General features: G+C 46.1%; 1 protein-coding gene across 5 annotated transcripts in view; it reads right to left on the bottom strand.

Moving 5' to 3' along the window:
• Positions 1-27,810, bottom strand: part of col22a1 (collagen, type XXII, alpha 1) — a 142,989-nt gene that overhangs the window by 44,391 nt on the left and 70,788 nt on the right. For all 5 annotated transcript variants that reach the window (XM_084313585.1, XM_084313586.1, XM_084313587.1 and 2 more), the window contains 9 exons: positions 20,689-20,742; positions 19,107-19,160; positions 18,313-18,366; positions 18,157-18,210; positions 16,211-16,264; positions 6,601-6,645; positions 6,078-6,140; positions 5,394-5,447; positions 4,462-4,503 (listed from right to left, as the gene is read on the bottom strand). In XM_084313585.1, the coding sequence (XP_084169711.1) occupies positions 4,462-4,503; positions 5,394-5,447; positions 6,078-6,140; positions 6,601-6,645; positions 16,211-16,264; positions 18,157-18,210; positions 18,313-18,366; positions 19,107-19,160; positions 20,689-20,742 (474 nt within the window). The remainder of the gene's footprint in view (positions 1-4,461; positions 4,504-5,393; positions 5,448-6,077; positions 6,141-6,600; positions 6,646-16,210; positions 16,265-18,156; positions 18,211-18,312; positions 18,367-19,106; positions 19,161-20,688; positions 20,743-27,810) is intronic.

The raw sequence follows: 27,810 nt of genomic DNA, 5'->3' as shown, positions 1-27,810 counted from the left end.
CGTAAGATCTGTTGTGTCAAAGTGTCGGGTTAGAGCGTAGGACTTACGGGTCCGCTAGGCTCGATTTTATGTGTAACTTGAGTCAGTTGGTCACGTGACTCGCAGTTGCCATGGCTTTTTCATTCTACGACTCACGTGGGAAGGCTTTCTGGGGAATTTCGGTCTAAATCCTCTGTGGAAGGGGTGACTGGATGTAAAAATATAAACAGTTTTACCCTCGGCTGTGTAGACTGGGATTCATGCTGTTGGTGCTTCCTTCTTTTTTATTAAAAAGAGTTGGAGTTTAGGAAGCACCACACCCCTCTTGTCGTTCCAATGGGCGCCTTGGGGATTCACTGAAGGGTCTAAATAGCCTGTTCATTGATGTGGTTGTGTCCCGACGCACGCTTAAGTGCTAGCTCTGGGTGTTCTGTTGAAGATCAGGCGGGTGACTAGCACGCCTTGGTTGCTTGTGGTTAAAACAGCGTTTTTATAAAGCAACTGGGATGGAGGTTTTTTCCTCTTCCGACGACCTGTATTGGTTATCGACGGATTCTCGTTCATATCTGGGGGATGATGACGAAATGGATCTGAACATATGTAGAGGGGTCTCACGCCCTTGGGGTGGGCCACCGGGCGCGGTTCTCACCGACCGTCTGGGTGGCGCCTTCTTTTCATGTTTTAAGATCAACACGCATATCTGCCCCTTCTCCTGGAGTAGGCATGTCGGCGTGGTTAGGGCACGGGACTGGTTCTGGTCACGCTGGTCCAGATCAGTTAAACCTGTTGTCCGCCGGGGATGCAGATCTGCTGTTCTGGTACCCTGAGGGACTTGTGCTTTTTTCGGGGGGGAAAATGACAGGTCGGTCCGGGTGTCGCAGGGTTAGGCGCTATGGAGACCATTGTTGGGTACATATTGTACTCTGCACTGTCGTAATGGCTTACGGCCATGCCAACCTGTACACGCCCGATCTCGTTCGATCTCGGCCGCTAGGCAGGTTTGGTCCTGGTTAGTACTTGGTTGGGAGACCGCCTGGGAATACCAAGTGCGGCGTGCTTGGGGCTGGTTCTCCATTCTTTTCGCTCCTCTCTCACGCGTGGCGAAGAGGGGGCTGTTGGGGTGGTCTTGGACCTCCTCTGGTAACTCTGTGCTTCCCGTGCCGCCGGGCCCGGTCCGAAGTAATGTTTCGTCAACCCGTAGGCCTGGAATAACCCTTTTTTGAAAACTGAAACACTTGTACTGCGGTATAATGCCCGCAGGTGTGTTTTGGAGTTTCCTGAGGGGTTATAGGAACAACCACCGCATAGGGTAACGACAGGGTGGTTGGTTCCCTGGTGTGTTGGGGCAGAGTCACCTCCCGGGTTACCCGGTTGAGTGTGCCCCTGCACGTTCATGACGTCTGCCAATCATGTCAGCCTTCTCTGCCTCATACCCTCTGGTTTTTTTTTTTTAAAGGAGGCTTTGTCATGGTGATCAACAACGCCAGCATACGCCCCTTCCGCCGGGGAGGCTGTTTTCAGCTGACTCCTTTGGCGCCTGTCTCGTCCGCAGTGCTCCAGGCTCAGGTTACAGCCTGTTGCCTGGTTTCCCCGGTACGCTGCCTGCTTCCGTTGGTTAACCTCTTGAATGCTTATGGCCATGCTGACTGCCTGTTCTGCAGGGTCAGTATGCCAGGCGGTGTGCTATTGGGGGGAAAGGGCTCGCTCTTGGAGGGGCCTTATCCGAATACGCTGGCGATGTGGGGGGCGGTGTCACTAAGTGACCGCCTGGTGGGGTCTTGATGCCTGGCGTCATTGACCTCTCCGGGCCCCCGTTTTCCAGGGGATCCAGTCCCTTCGGTGGGTCTGGGTCTTCCTTCGTGCTCCGCTGCTACGGCCTTGCCACAGGGTTGGGTTTGCTCTTGACCCCATGATTCTGGGGGCAGTAACGAGGTTGTTCCTTCCGTTCGTTCCCGGGTGGCATGCGGGTTGTGCGTGTGTGTAGTCGTGGGGTCAAGCCACGGTCTGCTCACCCTGTGCGTTGAGTTGCTTGAGTGCCTCTTCGCACGGTCGGGTCCGTCGCCCTCCCGGGAACCTCCAATAGGGGGGGTGCCCTCCATTAGGGGGGGTCGGGGGGGCTCGGTCCTCCCCGATCTGATGGTTGTGGGGGGCCTCAGCGGGGTACATTTGTCGGGCGATGGCTCTCGCTCGGCCTTCCTTGTGCAGTAGTGACGCCGAGCGGAGCCATACGACACAGAACGAAGTTCTGTGAGTAATGGTGACGCTCGGCGTCAGACGCCGCTGCAGCCCTTGATCTCACCTTGTGGTGAAAGCTTGGGAAGGAGGCGAGTAGGTGGCCACACACCTGCTTATGAAGGTAAGCCTCATAAAAAAACCATCCCTGAACCCTACCGTCATAGGCAACTACCGTCCTGTCTCTCTTCTCTCCTTCCTTTCTAAAACACTTGAACGTGCTGTATCCAGCCAACTTACTGCTTATCTCTTACAGAATGACCTCCTAGACCCTAATCAGTCAGGCTTCAGGACTGGTCACTCCACAGAGACAGCCCTCATTGCGGTCACAGAGGCACTTCACTTAGCAAAAGCGAAAGGCCTCTCCTCTGTCCAGATTCTCCTAGATCTATCTGCAGCCTTCGACACAGTCAACCACCAGATCCTCCTCGCGGCCCTCGTAGGAATGGGAGTGGCTGGCTCTGCGCTGACATGGCTGTCATCATACCTCAATGACCGCTCCTACCAAGTGTCATGGAGAGGGACCCTGTCGGCCACCCGCCTCCTGCGGGCGGGTGTCCCCCAGGGCTCGGTTTTAGGACCCCTTCTCTTCTCTCTCTACACTAAATCACTGGGTAACATTATCACGTCTCATGGCTTCTCCTACCATTGTTATGCCGACGATACTCAACTCTTCCTCTCCTTCCCTCCCTCAGATATCCACGTCTCTGAGCGGATCTCGGCCTGTCTGTCCGACATCTCCGCCTGGATGACGACCAACCACCTCAAACTGAACCTAAGCAAAACAGAATTGCTCCACCTTCCGGCCAAATCCTCCGCCCTGACCGACCTTTCCATCACAGTCGAGAATGCAGCTGTGACCACGTCCCCGACCGCCAAGAACCTTGGTGTTGTCCTCGACGACCAGTTGAACTTCTCTGCTCACATCGCAGCGACAACCAGAACCTGCCGATTCCTCCTGAGCAACGTCAGAAGGATCCACCCCTTCCTGACAAAAGAAGCCACCCAACTCCTTGTCCAATCAACAGTCATCTCCCGCCTCGACTACTGCAACGCACTGCTCGCTGGCCTCCCGGCCACTGCCACTAAGCCTCTTCAACTCATTCAGAACGCAGAGGCCCGCCTGATCTCAAACCTACCGAAGTCGGCCCATGTCACCCCACTTCTTAGGGACCTGCACTGGCTCCCCATTGCTGCACGAATCCGCTTCAAGGCCCTCGACCTAGCATACCGTGCGGCAAAGGGAACCGCTCCCGCCTACCTCCGGTCAATGGTCTCTAACTACACACCCTCAAGACCCCTACGCTCTGCATCTTCTGGCCGCCTCAGACCTACTCCTATCAAAGCTCCGGGAGGGTCATCAAAGAGAAGTCGCCTATTCTCAGTCCTTGCCCCACAATGGTGGAATGAACTACCCACCCCAGTTAGGACAGCCGAAACACGTCCAATCTTTCGCCGTCGACTAAAGACGCACTTCTTCAACCATTATCTGAATTAAAAAAAAAAAAAAAAAAAACCTTACTGTCATGCACTTGTCCTAATAAACTAACCTACACTGTAGCACTCAACACTTTGATGAACATTGTTGCTCAGCTGATATGTGCCCTTCCTGATGGCTTGTCGTACAGAACATGTAAGTCGCTTTGGATAAAAGCGTCAGCTAAATGACTAAATGTAAATGTAAATGTAAGCTGATAGGGGTGTGGTCAGACGGATGTTGGGATGTAAAGGTACATTGTGGAATTTTTTATTCAGTGCGCGTGCACGAGCGAGGTACAGTGCAGTAGTGACGCCGAGCGTCACCATTACTCCATAACCTATCGTTAACATACATATAGCAAACTGAATCATGGTCTCTATGGTTACTACTTACTATACTTTGTATATGAAGCTGTTAACATAAAGATAGCAAACTGAATCATGGTCTCTATGGTGTCTTTGTATATGGAACTGTTAACATAAAGATACAGTAGCAAACTGAATCATGGTCTCTATGGTTACTTTGTATATGGGACTGTTAACTTAAAGATAGCAAACTGAATCATGGTCTCTATGGTGTCTTTGTATATGGAGCTGTTAACTTAAAGATAGCAAACTGAATCATGGTCTCTATGGTGTCTTTGTATATGGAGCTGTTAACTTAAAGATGGCAAAATATAAAGATAGCCTTTATGTGTAATATCACGTACCACAGGGTAAACATTCATTCATGCTGATTTGCACGTCTGAAAAGCAGCCACTTTTACTCACATTTCCTGGAATCCCAGGCACTCCTCTGCCTCCGACTTCACCCTGAGGCAGGGAACATCACACACTTATCATCTCTATACTAATTACCTTATTACCGCTAAATATAGGGCTGAGCGCTTGGGAAAAAAATATCTAATTGTGATTATTTTCACTGATATGCGCTACGATTGATGATATTAGAGAGAATAGTTTTTGCAGCATTAGTCTCATTTTCATTGAGAAACACATTAAGATCATGGTGTGATTTCTTTTGCAGGGATCTGTACCAAACAGAAATGTTTTCTTAAAGGTGCTGTATAGATAACATTTTGATATAGTAGATATAGAGTATTCTTTTTATTAATTTCTTTATAATACATCCACAGAGCGTTTAGAAAGGTGTATAATAACAGTATCCCCTCCCGACTTCCCATTTCCCCCACGTGGAATGCACTTGATTGGATAAATGATGCCCTAGTGCGACATCTAGTGGCTGAATGTTACCTATAGCACCTTTAAGTCTGTAGAATACGTAGGTCCCTGCAGATCCACAATACTCTGTGTTGTTGGTATTTTGACACACATGTTTGCCTTTAATAAATATTGCACCTGCGTTGCAATTGAACTTGCCCCAGCCATTTTAATATTGTAGTCATATTGTGATTTTGATAACAATTTCATACATCACAGAGGTAAGGGACACATATTAAACAAACAACCCAATACAATTACAAGGTACTATACATATACATGAAGCAGAACAGGCAAATTACAGTTAAAAGGCTGAGTGACAGTTGCAGGTGTGTGTACAACTCTACAATAGAGTCCGTAAAAGTAGTGAGGGGGATCAATTTGTCCATTTTCAAATATGGAAATGTTGCTCAGTTCATAACAGGTCAGGTTTGGTTTTTTTTCTTCTCACAGCTGTAGTTGAATGTACATCTCTTACTCACATGTTCACCTTTGTCACCTTTTGACCCGTATACTCCATCCTTTCCCCGGTCTCCCTGTGAAGGAGCAGGTGAAACCACAATTATTTTTTATTTTATTATTTTTTATCCTTTATTTATCCAGGAATGTCCCATTGAGATACAAGATCTCTTCTTCCAGGGAGTCCTGACCAACACGGCACACAACAAGTTTCAACATAAAAACAAGGGCATTAATCCTTTCACCGCCGCACTACCAAACGGTTAACCCTTTCACTGCAACAATACCGAAGGTTAACCCTTTCACTGCCACACGACAGCAGGTCGTCTGTAGTGTGATAGTAAAGGGTTAACCTTCTGTAGTGTGGTAGTGAAAGGGTTAAACAAAAAACATACAAATCAGAAGTCTAAAAGACCATAATTCTACGCATCAACAGTCATTACATCACGAGACGTTACATTGTAGTACGGCGCCCCCTGTTGAAACGATGCAGTTGAAACAATGCCGCTCCACTATTGACTTTGTTTACATTTTACAAACAGACCTGTATTTTCCAAGAGAAATTGCTTAATAATTTTTTTTTATCTACGACTACAAGGGAATATGTGTGTATAGCCGATAATAAGATTGACATGTCTTTAAATGGCACTGCTTCTTTCAGCACCACTGATAGTATGGAACACTAAAAGACAGATAAACAGACTTACTGTCACTCCTTTCTCTCCTCTTGGTCCAACCTCACCTCGCTGTCCACCCAGACCAGTTTGTCCCTGTTATAAACATCACACACACGCGCGCAGACACACACACACACACACACACACACACACACACACACACACACACACACACACACACACACACACACACACACACACACACACACGTTTAATGTGATAAAAAAGATCAGACATTCAGACATATATAAGAAATATATAATGATCAGACATATATAAGAAATATATAATGATCAGACATATATAAGAAATATATAATGGACAGACTTTTTAAACAAATATATAATGATCAGACATATACAGATCCAGCTCTTAAAAATCTAACCTCTACTGCGAGGGCGCAGTATCGTTAACGCCTCGTTAACAGCACTGCCAGGTTAATGGTGCATGATTCCCGCAGTAGCAGAGCAGAGCAGAGCTCAGAGACCTGAGAGCTGCATTTGTTTAAGAAATATATAATGATGAAAGTGAAAGGAAACAGCCAGGAACTCACTCGTTCCCCAAGGGGTCCTCTAGGCCCAGGAGGCCCGTCTATACCCTGGGTGGAGAAAATCAAATGTACAATTATTTGGAGAAAGAAATAACATGCTTTCATGCAGTAGGTTCTATTTCATATTATTTATTTCATATCACATTTTCTATAATGAAGCTGACAGATTAGATTATACTCATTGCTGACACAAAATAAATGTGTTTTGCATCCAAAATGCTTCCCACACACCACGATACATAACAACAATACCAAAATAACAATACATATACCAATACAACACAATACATCATTCAATATATTGCATAATGTGTGTATATTATCCCTTTCACTAGCACACTACAGAAGGTTAACCTTTCACTAGCACACTACATAAGGTTAACCCTTTCACTACTACTCTACAGAAGGTTAACCTTTCACTACCACACTACATAAGATTAACCCTTTCACTACCACTCTACAGGTTAACCTTTCACTACCACACTACATAAGGTTCTATTTCATACTGGTTTCCTCTCAGCGTCATTCTGCACTAACCTCACTTCGTGCACAGCACTGAATAAAAAAACTCCACAATGTACCTTTACATACCGACATCCGTCTGGCCACACCCCTATCCGCTTACCTTCATAAGCAGGTGTGTGGTCACCTACTCGCCTCCTTCTTCACTTTCACCACAAGGAAGTGCCTTGGTATATACCCACACTTGACGAGGTTGTTTAGTCGAAGAAAGTTGATACGTGTTTACATTTTTTCTTGCTTTTTTCTTCTCTCATATATTTAAAAAGAAAAAAGCTAAGTCATAATGTTTACCTCGGAGGGTCGCGCTAGCAACGTCACCCTTCACCAGCGGTTCTCCATTGCCTCCTCTGTCGTGCGTCTTGGAGCGGGGTTGAGGCCTCTTTCGTGGTCGGCAGCCACGCCCGGTAGGCGTCCGATGGATAGTTTGACTCTCCAAGGAGCTGGTGCACCAGCGCCGTCTCCTGTGCGATGGCCTGGTTCCGGCTCTGGTTCCTCTGCCTCCGGGGAGTCGTCCGCTGTTGGGCGGCCGGCTCCTCTGGTTGCGGGAGATTTGAGACGCAAACTTTTTGCGTCAGCTCGCTCCCATCGCAAGATGGTGGCTTGTAGACGCGAACGGCCTGGTTTTGGTGAGTTGCTGGAGCCGGATGAGGATGCGTCTGATTCTCCATGGCCGATGGAAACAGAGGACTACATGGTAGAAGCGGACGGGTTCTTGTTCGAAGCCCCGGTGGAGACATGTCCCCCGCCCGTCCAAGTAACACTGGAGGGGGGTGAGATGTCTCCTTGGGATTCCTCGTACGCGGATGTTGGGTTAGAACCTCCGACTCGGCGGCGGGATGCCCTGCTATCAGCCACATCAGAATGTGGCTCTGTAACCAGTAGTCTGCTGCATGTGAGGGACGTGAGCTCGGTGGGGGAAAGTATGCAGGGGGAACTGCATGCTTTGTTCCCCGAGCTCATGGCGGCGGCGGCAGTCGCAAACGGCATGCCGCTGCCGCAGCCACTGCCTGTTCCTGTTCCTGACGATCTCATAGGTCATCTATGGCAACGCCGTCCGGTGAGAGGGGTGGACGTTGTCTGTCCATTTTTCCCCTCAATGGAGGCCTACGTCCGTCAGGGACAGGTGGTCTCCCACATCATGGGCCTTACCCCCGCCTACGTGCAAGTCACGAGGGTGGTGGGTTTGGTAGAAGGCATGAAGGAGGGCATGCCTCGGCTTGATAGGCCGATGGCGGCGCTCCTTTGTCCTGAGGTGGTGTGGGAGCCGTTACGGAAGCCGGTTCCCCAAGGGAAATCGGCGAGGCGGTTGGCTTTCTGGAGTGACCAGTCATTTATCTCCGCGACGCAATCTCTGGCTGCCACTTCTAACATCGCGCAGCTGGCGAGATTCATGTCCGGGATACTGACGGGCGGTACGGAGCTGACTGATTTGCAACATGATCAGCTCGCCCAGTCGGCAGGAGCCATCCTGCATCTGATCCAGCCGCAGGCCATAGCCGCTGGGAAAGTATGCGCCCTGGCCACTCTAGTCCAGCGCCACCTTTGGCTGGAGCAGGCGCGTGTGCCAGAGAAGAAGAGTATTCCACTTCTGATGGCACCCCTCTCCGATGCTGGACTTTTCGGGTCGGCACTGCAATTGATGACCTCAACCTGCAGGGAGATGCAGGAGGAGCGTTCCGTGCTCCAGCCTCATTTCCCCCCGCCCGATGTCGCCGGTGGAGTCAGACGGCAGGCTCGTCGTCGGGGTTCCGCCGCCGTAGCCGCCGCTGCTATCACCGCCACTGCTGGACCTTCGGCAAAGAAGGCCAGGAGGAGAGAGGGCGCCTCCGCCACTGCAGCCGGTCCATCTATGCCCGGAGGTGACGGTAGGGATCGTCATGACCAGCCTCCGATCGTTTACCGTCCCTCCGGGGCTCCCCGGGGTGCGTGAATATTAAAGGCAACCAACTTGTGTTCAGCTTTTCGTTCAGCGTTTCTCTGATTGGCCACATGGCCAATCAATCAATCCACTAGCACACGCCCTTGCGGCAAGAGAGACGCGGCAGGAGCGCTGGTCGAACCAGCGGTGTTCTGTTGTGTGACTGTACTACAGCGGTGTTCTGTTGTGTGACTGTACTAAACTCTTCCACCACATGACCGACATTTGACATACAGTACACCTCCTATCTATGTTGGGATTATGTTTGGTCATGACAAAACAATAAAAATCGCTACTGTTAGTAATGCTGCCACCACCCACTTCAATGACAGAGCTCTCATATTTGCGAATGCATAAACTATATCTTAAATTATGGCGATGTGTCTAATATGGCTGTCGCGAAGTCATTGATAAGCGACAGCCATATTAGACACATAATTTAAGATATAGTTTATGCATTCGCAAAATATGAGAGCGCGCCGCTGTCATTGAAGGGCTTCCTACAACAGAGCACCGCCGCTGCTGCTGCTGAAGCTGTATCAAGCCGGCGGCGCCGCACGGAAGCCGGGGATAAACCACCGCGTCGCCCCGCTGGCGCTTCAGGCTCAGCAGCCTCCACGGGCGAAATAACATATAACGTTACAGTTCCACACTGATGTACAGTGAGTGTCTAATATGGCTGTCGCGAAGTCATGCCTCTCCCTCTGAAAGCCCATCCACGCTGTGTATCATAGAGACATAGAGCACTGGGTTTTATCACTGGAGATATATTTCTCACTCACCATTGTATTTTGCGCCATCTGACAATATCATAATGATGTGTTTTCTATATTATATCCACAATCATTAATCTAAAAAATTGTATGGGCTTTGATTAAACATGTAACCTACACCTACTGTAACTTACTGTACCTCTGCTTCCTACAGCACAGCAGATATCATAGAGACATAGACTGCACTGGGTTTTATCACTGGAGTTCAAGTTCTTTAATAGTTGTCATACAGAAGTACAGAATACTTTCATACAAAATGCTTCTTACTGTTACGCTCCAGAGACTGTGCTAGACAAGATAGTATCAAATAACATAATAACATAATATAGCATGAATTTAGAAGAAGAAAATGAGGTCACAGTTGTTCGGTATAGACATATGTACAATGTTCTGAGTTACCATATAATATACAATACACAACTATGCAGTGTACTAATGTACAGTACTATCTAGTGCAAAGCAGAAATGGGATGAGGTACAATTTTAGGTACAATTTACAGTAAGGTGTACGAGTTGTAGTGCAATCCTTCATCCATAAATATAAAGTGTGGGGAGTGGGTGCTACAGTGTGTTTGTTTAAAGTGGGTGTGTGCTATAAAGTGTGTGTAGTGGGTGCTACAGTGTGTTTGTTTAAAGTGAGTGTGTGCGTGTGGATGTGTGTGCTATGTGTGTTTGGTGGTTGTTGTTGTGTAGTGTTCATTCATTGTTCGTTTAGCAGCCTGATGGCCTGGGGATAGAAGCTACTTCTGAGTCTTTCTGTGCTCGCCTTGAGACTCCTGTATCGCTTGCCTGACGGCAGCAGTTCAAAGAGGCAGTTGTTCGGGTGGCTCGAGTCCTTAATAATTCTCTTAGCCTTCCCCTTGCAACGCTTGTAGTAAATGTTCTGGAGGGTGGGGAGCCCCCCTCCGATTGTGCGTTCGGCTGAACGTGTCACTCTTTGTAGTCTGCTTTGGTCTTTTGCAGTGCTATTCCCAAACCAGGAGGTGATGTTGCCGGTCAAGATGCTCTCTATTGTACATGAGTAGAAGTTCTTAAGGATCTTCTGGCTGACTTGGAACTTCCTTAGGCGCCTGAGGAAGTAGAGGCGTTGTCGTGCCTTCTTCACCACACTGTTAATGTGTATGGTCCATTTCAAGTCCTCGGATATGTGGGCTCCGAGGTACTTGAAGCTGTTGACTCTCTCAACCGGTGCCCCGTCGATGCTGAGGGGGCTGTAGTCCTTGACCCCCGACCTCCTGAAGTCCACAATCATCTCCTTTGTTTTGCTGACGTTCAGGGAGAGGCTGTTTTCCTGGCACCATCCCGCCAGGACCTTGACCTCTTCCAGGTAGGCCCTCTCGTCGTTGGCAGAGATCAGGCCCACCACCACTGTGTCGTCAGCAAATTTGACGATTGTATTGCTACTCCGCTGAGCCACACAGTCGTGTGTGTACAGGGAGTAGAGGAGGGGACTCAGAACACAGCCCTGGGGGGCCCCTATGTTGAGGGTGATGGATGAGGAGGTGCAGTTGCCTGCTCTCACCACCTGGGGTCTGCCAGTCAGGAAGTCCAAGACCCACTGGCAGAGGTCATAGCCCAAGCCCAGGTCCCTGAGCTTGGCTATGAGTATGGAGGGGACTATGGTATTGAATGCCGAGCTGTAGTCGATGAATAGCATTCTCACATAGTTCCCCTGCCTCTTGTCCAGGTGTGATGCTGCTGTGTGCAGCACATGGGATATGGCGTCCTCCGTGGACCTGTTGGGGCGGTATGCAAATTGCAGGGGGTCCATGTTGATGGGGAGGGAGGAGCAGATGTAGCCCTTTACTAGCTTCTCAAAGCACTTCATGGCTATGGAGGTGAGAGCTACAGGGCGGTAGTCGTTGAGGCAAGCAGGCTTGGATTTTTTGGGTACAGGGATAATAGTGGACTTCTTCAGGCAGGTGGGGATGACAGCCTGTTCTAAGGACAGGTTAAATATGTCAGTGAATACTGGGGCCAGTTGGTCGGCACAGACTTTTAGGACGCGGCCGGGGATGCCGTCCGGACCTGCTGCCTTCCTGATATTCACTTTTTTAAAGGTCCGCCTCACCTCATGCTCTGTTACCCTGAACACTGCGCCTCCATCAGCAGCCGACCCCCCCCCCCCCATTGCCGAGGCTTGTGAGCTGGTGTTGTTATTACCAGCATCAAACCTCGCATAGAAGGTATTGAGGTCGTTTGCTAAGGAGATGTCACTGTTCAGTTTGAGGGAGGCGCCTTTGTAGTCTGTCATCGTTTTGAGCCCCTGCCACATAGCTCTAGAGTCAGCTTGTTCAAACTGGAGTTCAATTTTATCCCTGTAGCGTCGTTTGGCCTCTGTCACTGTCCTCCTTACGTTGTGTTGCGCCACCTTGTGGTCGTTCATGTTGCCTGCCACTAGGCCGTCATTGTATGCTTTGGTGCGCTCTCTCAGAGCTTCACGGACGGATTTGTCTACCCAGGGTTTTTGATTTGGGTAAACTTTCATTTTGGTAGTGGGGATTGTTTCTTTCACCCTAGTACAGACATAGTCCAGCACTGTCTCCGTGTAGGCATTAATGTTATCTGTGTCGCGGAATACAATCCAGTCTGTGTTGTGAAACACTGACACTAGTGTATCCTCTGACGTCACATCCCATTTCTGCACCTCTCGCGAGACTACAGGAGTACTTTTAATTCTTTGTCTGTACTTTGGTGTAAGGAAAATGGATGCGTGATCTGACTTGCCAAAGCCACTATCAGAATGAGCCTTGTAGCCACCTTTAAATTGCGTGTAACAGTGATCTAGGATGTTACCGCCTCTGGTGTTGCAAGTCACATGCTGGTAGAAATCAGGCAATACCTTTCTCAGATTGGCGCTATTGAAATCTCCCAGTACTAAAATGGCGGCGTTAACGTTCGTCGCTTGTATATTGTTTACCTCGTCGTGGAGTCTGGAGAGCGCGGCGTTGTTGTTGGCTTGCGGTGGAATATACACTCCGACCAGGATGATCGCCGTTAACTCCCTCGGGAGGAAGAAAGGACGACACTTGATGGTTATATATTCCAGTTCTGGGGAGCAGTGATTGGATAATTCCTTCACATTCGTTGGATCACTCCAATTTTTGTTAAACATGAAGGCAATACCTCCACCACGTTGTTTACCGGACTCTGATTGTGTCCGATCCTTCCTATGGATAAAGAAATGATCCGCTGGTTGAATCGCGTGATCTGGAACCTCCGGCGTGAGCCACGTTTCGGTGAAGCAGAGAACGTTGCAGTCCCTGACGTCTCTTTGGTATTGAATCCTTGCTCGGATATCATCCAGTTTATTGTCAATTGATTGTACATTGGCTAGCAATATACTGGGCAATGGCGTTCGGTGGCGTCTGGATCTCAGCCTGTTACGGATCCCAGCTCTCTTCCCACGCCGTCTGGTTCGTTTGTTCCTGGGATCAAGGAACAAAGGCTCTGGTCCCATTCTCCGGAGAATCTCAACAGGCCATTGTTGCGGTTCGGAAAGCTGGTCCAGGGAGTAATCCAATCGGTAAGTTTCCCGTAATCCGATGTCTATAAGTGACTGACGGTCATACACATTAAATGCACCTACTGTTGGTACAGACAAAACTCTTAAAACTATAAATATTAACAAAAGTAAGCACAGTCTCGACGGAGCGAACAGAAAGGCAGCCGGACGTAGCAGCGCCATCCTGGAGATATATTTCTCACTCACCATTGTATTTTGCGCCATCTGACAATATCATAATGATGTGTTTTCTAAATTATATCCACAATCATTCATCTAAAAAATTGTATGGGCTTTGATTAAACATGTAACCTACACCTACTGTAACTTACTGTACCTCTGCTTCCTACAGCACAGCAGGTAATGGCGTTAATCAATGGAACGCGAAACATAATAACGTTACGCTTTCTAGTTCAGCGCATTTCATAACTGTATGGGCTTTGTTTATACACGAGTGAATCTGGTAGTTGGTTGTTAAAAACGCGAAACATAATAACGTTACGCTTTCTAGTTCAGCGCATTTCATAACTGTATGGGCTTTGTTTATACACGAGTGAAACAGCAGCCCAACACAAGTGCGTTGGAACAGCAGCCCATGGTACACAAGTTGGTTGCCCGCGCTGCCGCTCGCTTGCGCTCCTTGGATTTCATTTGGGACGTGGGACGACTGCGCTTGCCTGCGCGTGGGGGCGCGGCCAATCAGAGAAAAGCCGAACACAAGTTGGTTGCCTTTAATATTCACGCCCCCGGGGTGGCACGTCCCGAGCGGCTCGTGGCAGGCGTCGCTGAAAAAAGTTGACTTTTTCCCTCTGTGGTCCCCCCCCTGTTCCCTTCCCGGCCCAAATATGAGGGACTGTATTTTTTGTTACAAACTGTGTGTTTATTCACCAAACATATGATGGGGATACGACGTGTGAATCTTTCGCTAGTATGGGTTTGATAGGAGGGCTAGACGCTACATTCATGTTAGAGCTTAAGCAAGGCCTGCAGCTTTCACTCGGTTGAAAAGGGTTTTTTCTGCCTCGACCTGAATCTTCACATAAAGGTAGAGGTTAGTTGTGTGCTCTGTTGCTTAAACAGTGATATTGAGCCGCAACACTATTGTGTTGGTCTGCAGTAATGCTTGTATGAAAAAGTACCACGGCTCAGCCGCTCTCTCTCTCTATCAGATTTTTCTGTGTCTTACAACATGGATACGGGTGTCGGGTTCACACATATATAACTTGGCCTTGTTATAAACCCTGTTCACAGATGTGTCTGTGGCTAGCGTGCATTGAATTAGCTTTGCGCTGTTCATTAGCATATTGGCTACTTAAGGTATCATATGGCTGTTTGTTGTTGTCGTATGCAAGGGTTGGGCTTGCGAGGGGGTACCGGATAAACCCCTCATTCCCTCTTCTGATTGGTCAGGGGGTTTATGGGACTCTCTTTTCATTCGGTCAGGGCCAGTTTCCCTGACTCCGCACCTATCACAGGCGGTTGAGTCATGGGTTTCCCCCCGTCATAGCAAACGTCACTAGGCACGTTTCTATTGGACAACGGCTTCCGTGAGTTTTTTCAGACCCGTATGTAGGGTCTGTTATTGTCAAGTTGTCGGGGCAGAGTGTAGGAACTTACTGTTCTACTATGCTCGATATACGTGTGACTTGAGTCTGTTGGTCACATGACTCAATGTTACCGTGACTTTTCAATCTATGGCTCACGTGGGAAGTCTCTCTGAGGATTCCCGTCTCCTCTCTGTGGTGAGGGTGGCGGGATGTAAAAATGTAAACAATTTTTACCCTCGGCCGCGTCACCTGGGATTCATGTCAGTCGGTGTTTCTTTCTTTTTAATAATAAAAAGAGTGAAGAATATGAAGCACGACAACTTCTTGTCGTTCTCCCAGGCGACTTGAAGGACCAATGTCTGGTGTCTGGTTAGACTATCCATTGATGTGTTTGGGTCTCGACTCGTACATAGTGCTGGCTCGGGGTGTTTTCTGATAAGAATCATGCAGGAGGCTAGTACGCCTTGGTTGCTCGTTATTAAAACAGCGTTTTTATAGGGCAACTGGGATGGGGGATTTTTTCCTCTTCCGAGTGCCTGTTACTGGGTCTCTACGGATTCTTGTTCATATCTGGGGGATGTTAACGGAATAGATCAGAACATAGGTAGAGGGGTCTCACGCCCTTGGGGTGGGCCACTTAGCGCGGTACAAATGGGACCGTCTGGGTGGCGCCCTCTTTTCATGTTTTAGATCGACACGCATACCTACCCCCTCTCCTGGAGTGGGCATGTCGGCGTGGTTAGGGCACAGGACTGGTTCTGGTCGCGCTGGTCCAGGTCAGTTAACCCGTTGTCCGCCAGGGACGCAGATCTGCTGTTCTGGTACCCTGAGGGACTTGTGCTTTTTTCGGGGGGGAAAATGCCGGGTCGGCCCGGGTGTCACAGGGTTAGGCGTTATGGAGACCCTTTGTTGGGTACATGTTGTACTCTGCATAAAGGGGCTGGTTCTCCATTCTTTTCGCTCCTCTCTCACGCATGGCGAAGAGGGGGCTGTTTGGGTGGTCTTCTGGACCTCCTCTGGTAGCCCTGTGTGCTTCCCGAGCCGCCGGGCCCGGTGCGAAGTAATGTTTCGTTGACCCGTAGGCCTGGAATAACCCTTTTTGGAAACTGAAACACTTGTACTGCGGTATAGCTGGTGTATACCCGCAGGTGTGTTTTGGAGTTTTTTCTTGAGGGGTTATAGGAACAACCACCGCATGTGGTACCAAGAGGGTGGTTGATTCCGCACTACAGAAGGTTAAACTTTCACTACCACACTACAGACGGTTAACCTTTCACTACCACACTACAGATGGTTAAACTTTCACTACCACACTACAGACGGTTAACCGTTATATTAATCACTGTACCTTAGACCCTGGTTTGCCAGTGAAACCCTCAGCTCCAGACGTTCCCCTCGGCCCCTTCAGAGACGGAAGAATTGTATCAGTTGTTGTTATACTATTACGTTATATACCGTTATTTCCAGTGGTGGAAGAAGTACACAGTTCCTTTACTTAAGTAAAAGTAGAAATACTCAGATAAATTAGTAGTCTGGTAAAAGTAAAAGTCCTCCATTCAAATTTTAAGTAAAAGTAGAGAAGTATTTGCTATTGTCTATTGTCTATTGTCTTAGCTGCTTTACACTGGCTTCCTGTAACATTTAGAATTTACTTTAAGGTCCTTCTCCTTACATATAAAGCTCTAAATGGACAGGGACCTAGCTACATCGCCAACACTCTAATAAATTACACACCAGCAAGAACACTGCGATCATCAGCTGCTGGACTACTAGAGGCTCCCAGAAACAGTCAAAAGAGGATCGGTAATGCAGCCTTTATCAACTATGCCCCAAAACTGTGGAACAAACTACCCCAAAACATCAGAGAAGCCAACTCGCTAGACATCTTTAAAAGACAGCTTAAAACCTATCTCTTTGCTCAGGCATTTCACTGTGGGGTAATGCAGGCAAATATCTGAAGATAGATATCTGCTACCACCTAGTGACAAGAGGAAATATTATTATAGAAACATCAGAGATATCCTGACACAAATTGTACTTACCTGCACTATTCTTACCCTGCCTACTTTTATACACTGCCTATCAAATTCATGTGTCGGTTATCACACTTTTTTACTTCTTACTGATGACTATTTTAAACTGAATCATTTTAAACTATTTTTATTATTTGTATTATTGAATCAAACTGTAAACAGAGAGCCTATTGGGATGCTAGATCCTAATGTGAAACACTGTGATTTACCATACCTTGCTATATTCTTACCCTACCTACTTTCATACACTTCCAATGAAATTCATATGTCGGTTCTATGATTTTGGAGTGATGCTCTGTTGTGAGGAGAAGATGACTTTTGACCTAAATCTAGCAAAGTTGTTTACCATTCCAGTTAGGTACATCGTGAACCTCACCGCCTAGCCAAGGTTGATTCTCCTAGCTGGGCCATTTTCATCTGATTGAACAATCTTATCACACTTTTTACTGTAACCTTGCTATTTACATTTTACATTTTTATGCTTGCTTATACCTGTATTTTTTACTGTTGTTGTATGTCCGTTCTACTTTTATTAGTTTTAGACTATTTTTAAACTTAATCATTTTAAACTATTTTATTACTTGTATTACTGAATAGAGAGCCTATTAGGATGCTAGATCCTAATGTGAAACACTGATTTACCATACCTTGCTATGCTCGCTCATGCCTGTATTTTTTACTGTTGTGAAGCACTTTGAACTGCAACCTCTGTATGAAAAGTGCTATACAAATAAAGTTATTATTATTATTATTGAATGTACTTAAGTATCTAAAGTAAAAGTACACATTCTACATGATGTTTGTGTATCCATTTACCTCTATAGGTTGTGTTTAAGTGGTATGTGGTCCAGTTATGCTGCTCTGATTACGTCCTCTTGAAGTTGACAGGCTTCAAATGTGAAAGTATATAAACTTCATAGATAATTTTTATATATATATATATATATATATATATATATATATATATATATATATATATATTATGTTTTCTATGCAAAATCCTTTTCTTCAAAGTAATTAGTAACTGATGGGTTCAGAGAAATGTAGTGGAGTAAAAAGTAGAATATTTCCCTTGAAATGTAGTGGAGTAAAAGTATAAAGTTCCCTAAAATTTAAATACTCACATAAAGTAGAAGTAGCTCAAAATTTTACTTAAGTACAGTATTTGAGTAAAAATACTTAGTTACTTTCCACCACTGCTTATTTCTCAGACTAAGTTGACACGAACGGCAGGTGAAACACTGATAGCTGATGCACTAACCGTGGTTCCGTCGTTTCCAGGAAGACCGTCCAGACCGTCTTTACCAGGTAGACCCTTTGGAAAAACAGTGACAAAAGGATTAAGATGCAGTGATGTGTACAGAAACACGGGGGTTTGAACTCTTATTAATTTGAAGGGGGAAAAGGACCAACTTACAGCTTTTCCAGATTCTCCAGGTTTGCCTGAAAATCCAATCTCACCAGGAAGACCCTTTGTAAAGAGAAAAAAGAGAATATCACTCACGGTCCTCTAAGAGACATACCGGTACTGTTGATTTTTTATGACCCAAAACTGATTTGGCAGATTACTATCAGTAGAACAAAATGCATCCTACTTTTAGACTAAACTACTAGCTGATATATTCAACGTTTAAGACGGTTTTGGCTCCATATGATCCTTCCAACGTATAATTTGAGGACCCATTATAATCTTCCCAAGACCCACGTGTGGGTCCCAACCCATCCTTTGAAAAACCCTGCTGTATATACACAGGCAGGGAAAGTGGCAACTGTTGCTGTAGTGGTTGAATTCAAAACATTTCCAATCGGCATTAATTTTCACATAGGGACACTAATTGATCGGGGGTTAAAAATCATTGAAAGCTTGAATAATATTTTGCCAACATAAGCACATAAACTATATGATAGAAACGCGATTGATCCTCCAATCACAATTATCGCGCTTCCCTTCTTTGTCCGAGGGAAGCAACAGTTGTGATTGGAGGATCAAGAAAAGAGGGCAGGTTTGTGATAGATCAATTTAGGGGCCGTCACCAATGGGAAAAGGGGATAATATGTATAATTTAGTGATATACTGTGAAAAGAAATTAAGGGTTGAAAAACCAGAGAGTGGCAAGGGGTTTGGGGCCCCAAATCTATTATCATTCAGGGCCCCAAAAAGACAAGGGACACCTCTGTATAGAATGAATCATATGAGGCTAATTGGCTTACAGGAGGTCCAGTGTGTCCAGGGATTCCCTGTTGTCCATGAGGACCTTGAGGACCCTGAAAAATACAAAATAACACCAAGAAAGACTTTCATTACTACTGTATAGCATCAAGCGGAAAAACACTGTCGTTATCCATGTCTTCATGTATTCATAGAATGGACTATGTGCATAGAGGTGGCAGGCCTCTGGACTGAGGGAAAACACTTGAGTTGTGCTTCAGGAAGGGACGTTTATTTTGCAGCAGATTTTATTTGTCAAGCTTGGGAGAGAAGACAGAATACTTTGTTTAAAACTGAGCTGTAATCTGTATTTATGTAATCTGTGATTAGATAATGAAATGTAATGTGTAATGTAATAAACTAATAACTAAAAACTAAAAACACTGCAACGGTATTTTGGTGTCTTATAAAACCATGAGGGTCAGGCACTTTGTGTACATGACACGGAAATAAAAGAATCAATCAATCAATCAATCAATCTGCTCTTGCCAGTTCAAATATGCTGGGTGTGCACATTGCTCTCCGGGTCATAAATACTACTTGAGATTGAGAAGTCAGAGTTTTGCAAGCAAGTGCAAGAAATATAACATTACTTTTGAACAGAACATTAGGTAGCATAATCTATGCATAGTGTATGGATGATTTTCATACATTTGAAATGTCACTGCATGGCATGTCATAATGAAGGTACTTGCAGGATTTATTTTTGTTCGTGGTCAACTTCAGCTACAAAACACAATAGCCAGGAGACTAAAGATAAGATAGTGAATGTCAATTGTGAAAAATCTTAAGAATCGTTATGATGAGTCTGGTGGAAACGTCCATTGTGCTGCTCAGAGACATTCATGCTGGTTCAAACTAGGTCAAAGTCGTTCTGGTCATTCACTGTATTTCAAAACGGCATGAACACCAGTAGATGCAACATCAGCCTGTAGCCACTAGAGGGAGATATGGTAGCATCTGTGAAAATCCATACAGACTCTAAACATCTTTAGGGCATGATGTACCCATATGTAACAGGAGCAATGTGGGAAATTAATTACAATAACCTGTAGGTCCTAACCTGGAGAGCTAATTATTTTTCGGGGCCAAGTGAAATGGTGAAGATGCATTTTAGAGAGCAGCGCACGAATGTCAGGTCTGTAGTCCCGGGTGTATAGTGAGGAAAAGACGGGAAATTAATTGAATCTGAGGCCTTTTTTGACAGGTAATTAAGACAAATTACTGAAGATGCCCTTGTCATAAATCACCAGCGCTGGAGAATAACGTAAAGGGATTACAGTGGCTGGATTACACAATACAGTACGACAAATCTCACTATAGTGATCAGACTACAGAAAACTTTGCGGATAAAAAAAAATGTATTACCTGTTTGAATATTGTTTGAATAAAAATGCTTTTTAAACTGAGAGATGTTACTGAGTTTCAAGTGTAGGCCATTATATGACAAAGGCCATCCGTAACAAAAGGATTACATTTGAAAGGTCACCTTGGGTCAAGATGAAATTTTTTCAACAGATGTTTGAGTGTGTAAACCTTTTAAAAAGGCTGCTGCCCAAGGTGTGAAATCAAAGTCGTTCTTACCGGAGGTCCTGGAAGTCCGTCCACTCCGGGTAACCCGCTTTCACCTTTCTTCCCCTGAGAGATAAGAGCAAATAAACCAACGTTATTTCACAACATCGTTCACTGCAAGTGACCTATATGGCTTTCTGTACGCTGGCAGGTCAAATAATAATGTAACATTATTACATTGATTGGCAGGTTTATCCCCCGAACGGCCTGAATTCTAAATCCACCTTTTAACCATTCCCCTAATGGAAGCCGTTGAGGAGTAGTTCATGTTCTTAGGTTCATGAGAATAGCGCCACCATGAGGTAAGATTACTAGGAACTAGGGCTGGGTTAAACAAAAAATCGATTTTCCTGATTCTGAATCGATCTTCATTTGAATGAGCGATTATCTATTCATAATCCTGAGATCGATATATGTTATTTATTTATTTTTCTCCAATCCAATTTACTCGCTATGGCAATTCCCTTCCTGGTCGTCTCGTGTCCAGATCTCGTGCAACGTGTTTGAATCTAAAAACATGGATCAAGTGAAAACATCACTCAAGTCACCGCCAGGTGCAAAGGCAGATGTCTGGTTGCCTTTTGGATTTAAAAAACATGACAACAGAGAAGAGATGGACAAAAGCAAAGCCATATGTAAACTGTGAAAAGTGGAGGTGAAATATTGTGGATATACAACAAATCTAGGAAACCACTTACTGAGACATCACCCAGATGTGACATATGCAAAAGCCAAAGTTCCAATAAAAAGGTACATTCATGTAACTGCTTGAGAGTCAATTCTTAAACATTGATATTTTTAACAATGCAACATGTTAGAGGGTTCCTTGAACCATTTATAGCATTGCATCGAAAATCAAATCGAATCGGGACCTTGTGAATCGGAATTGAATCATTTGGGGAAATCAGCGGCGATACCCAGCCCTACTAGGAACTTCACAGGCCTCCTTGGCCAACACATTTACATTCACAAGTAATGAATAATTTCCTGTTTACCATGCGTTTTGCTCAAATTTGATTGGATCTGGCGGTCATTATGGTTTGGCGTATCAATTATCTAAATTCTGCATTTGAAGATGTTAGTCCCCAGATTCCACACAGAATCAGGTGAACAGGCTAGGGGGAGTATGGAAAAAGTGTTTTTCCAGTAATTCAAGGTGGCGGAAATTCCAATATGGCGAACTTCATATGGCAAAGTTGTTGTGCATGAGAGTAGACTCAGCAAAGACTAAAATGAAAGCTATTGGAGTTACCATGTTCACAATTAGGATGTGCATGTTTGGCCTGAGGGTGGTGCTAGAGGTCATGGTCATGGGGTCACCGAAATCAATAGGGTTAATCCTCTAGGGGTCCTTCGGATGAGACGCTAAACCGAGGTCCTGACTGAATCTCGAAGAACCCAGGACGCCTATCGCAAAGAGTAGAGGGTTCCCCGACGTTCTTGGCCAACATCAAGCCCACCTAATCATCCCTTCCCCTTAATTGGCTGATATCAATCCCTGTCTCCTGAGCCGTTCAGCCATTGTGTAGTGTGATGTGTGCCTGGTGCCAGTGTATGGCAGCCATTGAGCCTGCGTAGCCCAAGGTTGGGTGCTACCAGTGGTGGTGAAGGAGGCAATTTCCACCCTACATTGTGGGGAGTGCTTTGAGTGTCTATAAAAGCGCTATATAAATGTAATGAATTATTATTATTAAATGTGAACCGCAAATATGCTGCATAATGCTGGCTCTCGCTGCCTCTCTATCTACACGTTGGGTTGTGGTGGCCATTGGGGGCCATGTGGTAGAGTATGTAGCATCGGCAAAGTCAATACCCTGCATGGGCTGACCACCTCCTGTAGAGGAGTACATTAAACAGAGGACAACCAGCACATCCACCTCTCGGGTCACTAGGGCCACGGCTAGAGGGGATTGTACTCCGTGGCGTAGAGACGAACCACTTTTGGTCAAAGGTCCTGTCAGTTAGAGGAAGTGCCCTGTGGAATAGCTTACCGCTCTCAGTCAGGGAATGTTCAAGCTTTCTTATTTTTAAGAATCCCTTGAAGATGTGGCTAAGGACAAACCAGGCTTGTGACCATCTATGATCATGTACAGACACCTGCATGCACACACACACACACACGCACGCACGCACGCACGCACGCACGCACGCACGCACGCACGCACGCACACACACACACACACACACACACACACACACACACACACACACACACACACACACACACACACACACACACACACACACACACACACAGTATATTATGCTGTATTGTATTATGAATTAATTATGAGTAGGTATTATTGCATTGTATTATGAATTCATTCATAAGGAGTATATATTTTTATATTGTATTATGAATTTGATTAGGGTTTTTATTGTTGTTTTAATTGTCTGTATGACATGTAAATGTTGTGAGTGTATAAGGGTTTTTATTGTTGTTTTAATTGTCTGTATGACATGTAAATGTTATGAGTGTATAAGGGTTTTTATTGTTGTTTTAATTGTCTGTATGACATGTAAATGTTGTGAGTGTATACGTCTGTAACTGTATTTTATGTGTTATGGACCCCAGGAAGAATAGCCCCAGCACTGCTGTGGCTAATGGGGATCCAAATAAACTTTAAACACACACACACACACACTCACTCACTCACTCACTCACTCACTCACTCACTCACTCACTCCTCACTCACTCACTCACTCACTCACTCACTCACTCACTCACTCACTCACTCACTCACTCACTCACTCACTCACTCACTCACTCACTCACTCACTCACTCACTCACTCACTCCTCACTCACTCACTCACTCACTCACTCACTCACTCACTCACTCACTCACTCACTCACTCACTCACTCACTCACTCACTCACTCACTCACTCACTCACTCACTCACTCACTCACTCACTCACTCACTCACACTCACTCACTCACTCACTCACTCACTCACTCACCTCACTCACTCACTCACTCACTCACTCACTCACTCACTCACTCACTCACTCACTCACTCACTCACTCACTCACTCACTCACTCACTCACTCACTCACTCACTCACTCACTCACTCACTCACTCACTCACTCACTCACTCACTCACTCACTCACTCACTCACTCACTCACTCACTCACTCACTCACTCACTCACTCACTCACTCACTCACTCACTCACTCACTCACTCACTCACTCACTCACTCACTCACTCACTCACTCACTCACTCACTCACTCACTCACTCACTCACTCACTCACTCACTCACTCACTCACTCACTCACTCACTCACTCACTCACTCACTCACTCACTCACTCACTCACTCACTCACTCACTCACTCACTCACTCACTCACTCACTCACTCACTCACTCACTCACTCACTCACTCACTCACTCACTCACTCACTCACACACACACACACACACACACACACACACACACACACACACACACACACACACACACACACACACACACACACACACACACACACACACATACATACATACATACATACATACATACATACATACATACATACATACATACACATACACGCAATATTGCCTACTGTACATAACATACACATAGGTTTTTAAGAGCAGCAATTAACAGTTATTAACAGTCATGCACTTGTCCTAATAATAAACTAACCTACACTGTAGCACTCAACACTTTGATGAACATTGTTACTCAGCTGATAGAGTTGTGCCCTTCCTGATGACTTGTCGTACAGAACTTGTAAGTCGCTTTGGATAAAAGCGTCAGCTAAATGACTAAATGTAAATGTAACAGTGTTAATTGTTTGTGTGTCAATTAGTCCTGTGTATTGTCATGTCAGAGTTTTGTTGTAATAAGGTTATGTACTATTTGTTTATTTTGTCCAGCATGTGGTCTCTGTACTGCATGATTATGTACATTGTTTATTGTCTTTATTGTTCATTGTATTGCATGTTCTTTGCATGTTTTGCGTTCACATCAACCTGCAAAGGGACTACAGATGGAAATTAGCTTATAGCTACAATCTGGCATGTTTACATACAAATGTTCATTAATGTGCATTGTCCCTATTCTTTTTATAAATAAATTGAAATTGATACCTGGAGCTCCCATTTGAACCATTTCCTCCTGCACCCACTCCCCTTACCCTAAACCTGATTCGTATCCTATTCCCTACCCCGACACCCATATTTGACCACTATGAGTAGCATAGATGTTTGCCAAGGGGATTGGGTTTTTTTCATTGAGTGCTTATCCTTATCAAATGGTGCATTTTATATGGTGCTTTTATCCAAAGCGCTTTACAATTTTTGTTCCTCACATTCACCCATTCACTCACACATTCACACGCCGACAGGGGAGGCAACCATGCAAGGTTCCAACCTGCTCATCAGGAGCAATTAGGATGTCTTTAAGTGTCTTGCTCAAGGACACTTCGACACATTGACCCGGGAGGAGCGGGAATCGAACCGGGAACCCTCCGACTACCAGACGGCCACTCTACCTCCTGAGGGTATATAAGCATCTTGTGTTTTTATTATAAATGCCTACAGTTTAACTCAGAGGGCCACATACTGCCAAGTCAGGCCACAGGTGAATAGAGGGGTCTGTGTGGCAGCACTACAGGTGAATAGAGGGGTCTGTGTGGCAGCACTACAGGTGAATAGAGGGGTCTGTGTGGCAGCACTACAGGTGAATAGAGGGGTCTGTGTGGCAGCACTACAGGTGAATAGAGGGGTCGGTGTGGCAGCACTACAGGTGAATAGAGGGGTCTGTGTGGCAGCACTACAGGTGAATAGAGGGGTCTGTGTGGCAGCACTACAGGTGAATAGAGGGGTCTGTGTGGCAGCACTACAGGTGAATAGAGGGGTCTGTGTGGCAGCACTACAGGTGAATAGAGGGGTCTGTGTGGCAGCACTACAGGTGAACAGAGGGGTCTGTGTGGCAGCACTACAGGTGAATAGAGGGGTCTGTGTGGCAGCACTACAGGTGAATAGAGGGGTCGGTGTGGCAGCACTACAGGTGAATAGAGGGGTCTGTGTGGCAGCACTACAGGTGAATAGAGGGGTCTGTGTGGCAGCACTACAGGTGAACAGAGGGGTCTGTGTGGCAGCACTACAGGTGAACAGAGGGGTCTGTGTGGCAGCGAGGGCGGCCTGCTGTACAGCTCCTGAAAGCTGTGTAGACAAACCTGTTATCACTGCTGTCATACTCCAGTGCTGCACACATTTTTATTTTGTATTATCTTTTTTCCCCCTCCTTTTTCCGTTTTTCTCCCATCCCAATGTTAGTCGTTATGCCAATTCCCAATCCCCTTCCTGGTCGTTGCACACTCTACCCCCTACCGTCGGTCTGGGAGGGCGGAGACTATCACATGCTTCCTCCGACACATGTGTAGCCGCGTGATTTTTTTTTGTAACCGCAGTTTGCAAAGACGCTCTCTGATTGGCTAGACCGCGTACGGCGAAGACCCTCTCTGATTGGTTTAGCTCCGAAGGGCTCTGGGATAGAAATGTCCGCCTTGTACATATATATTCTCTGCTTCGAAGTGGTTATGCTTTGGCCCTCTTTCGAAGTGGGTTATGCTTAGAGTTTATCTTTAGAGCAGGGCGATGGACCACCAGCCCTGATTCCAAACTCTAAGCATAACCCACTTCAAAAGAGGGCCAAAGCATAACCACTTTGAAGCAGAGAATATATAATATCCCAGAGCCCTTCGGAGCTAAACCAATCAGAGAGGGTCTTTGCTGTACGCGGGCTAGCCAATCAGAGAGCGTCTTCGCAAACTGCAGCTACGGAAAAAAATCACGCTGTGTAGCCAGCCCACCGCTTCTTCTCACCTGGCAGCACGGACCCTCACTGGGAGAGTGTAACGTGTGGAAGGTTCACACTACCTCCCCCAGATCCTTCCCTCGCTGTGCAGGCGCCCCGACCGAACTGTAGGAGTCGCTGTTTACAACGACCAGGACCCACCCACGCCGGCTTCCCACCCGCTAACACTGCCAATTGTGTCAGTATGGACGGTCGACCAAGCCGGAGGTACCGCAGCCGGATTCAATCCCACTGTCTCTGCGGTGGTAGACAGACGCTTGGTCCGCTGCGCTACCCGGCCGCCCTCCAGTGCACACATACACACACACACACACACATACTGTATACACACAAAAAAAACACATACATGTACTGTACACACACACACACACACATGTACTGTACACACACACACACACACACACGTACTGTACACACAAACATACACACACACGTACTGTACACACAAGCAAACAAATGTGTGCGAGCACTCTCATTCTCTCACATACACACACGTTCACACACACTGACTTACACATGCACACAAGCAAACAAACAAACGTGTGCGAGTGATCTCTCATTCTCTCACACACACAAATGTACACACACTCTCTCAACACACACACACACGTCACACACACACACACACTGTGCCACCCCAGTGCTTCTGTCAGAGTGGGGCGGTCTTCAGCACCACGGCCAGAGACCCTTCCCCCAACAGGCCACTGGGGAAGCTAATTGAGGGCAAGTCTTCCCCTAACAACCTGCTCACAGCCTGGGGAAGCGGTGACAGGTGAGGCGTACTACACCCCACTGATTAAAGGTGCTGTAAGTGGTGTTAAAATAAGTACAACAAATAATATGTATCTACATTCTGACAGGCATCAGAGTGTTTGGTCAGTAACATGGGTGCGCTCTGCAGTAAACAGGAAATACACTTTCTGGTATCCCATTCAGATTGGTCTGACAAAAATAAGAAATAAAACTCTGTTTAAGCAAATAGTGCTTTAAACAAGTACTGTAGAATAATCTGCCAGTGCAGTAAGCACATCTGGTTTGGCAAGATTTCTTGAAATAAGTAAAGCTATCAAGGGTTCTCCCTCTTGATTGGATAAAGTGGGAACGAGATACCAAAAGAAACCTATGTTTACTGCAGATTGGGGGGACTGGGAGACCAGTCCTGACGGTCCGAATGTAGAGCTATTTAACACTTATTTGAACAAGGAAATACCACTTACAGCCCCTTTAAGACTGCCCAATGTTGAGTTCTCTTACAGATCCCCTCCACACGCAACACTTTAGAAATGTTGCATGCTGAATAA

Source organism: Notolepis coatsorum (genome assembly GCF_963971535.1).
Source record: "Notolepis coatsorum genome assembly, chromosome: 4".
Classification (NCBI taxonomy): domain Eukaryota; kingdom Metazoa; phylum Chordata; class Actinopteri; order Aulopiformes; family Paralepididae; genus Notolepis; species Notolepis coatsorum.
This window is presented reverse-complemented; position numbering and strand designations above follow the sequence as displayed.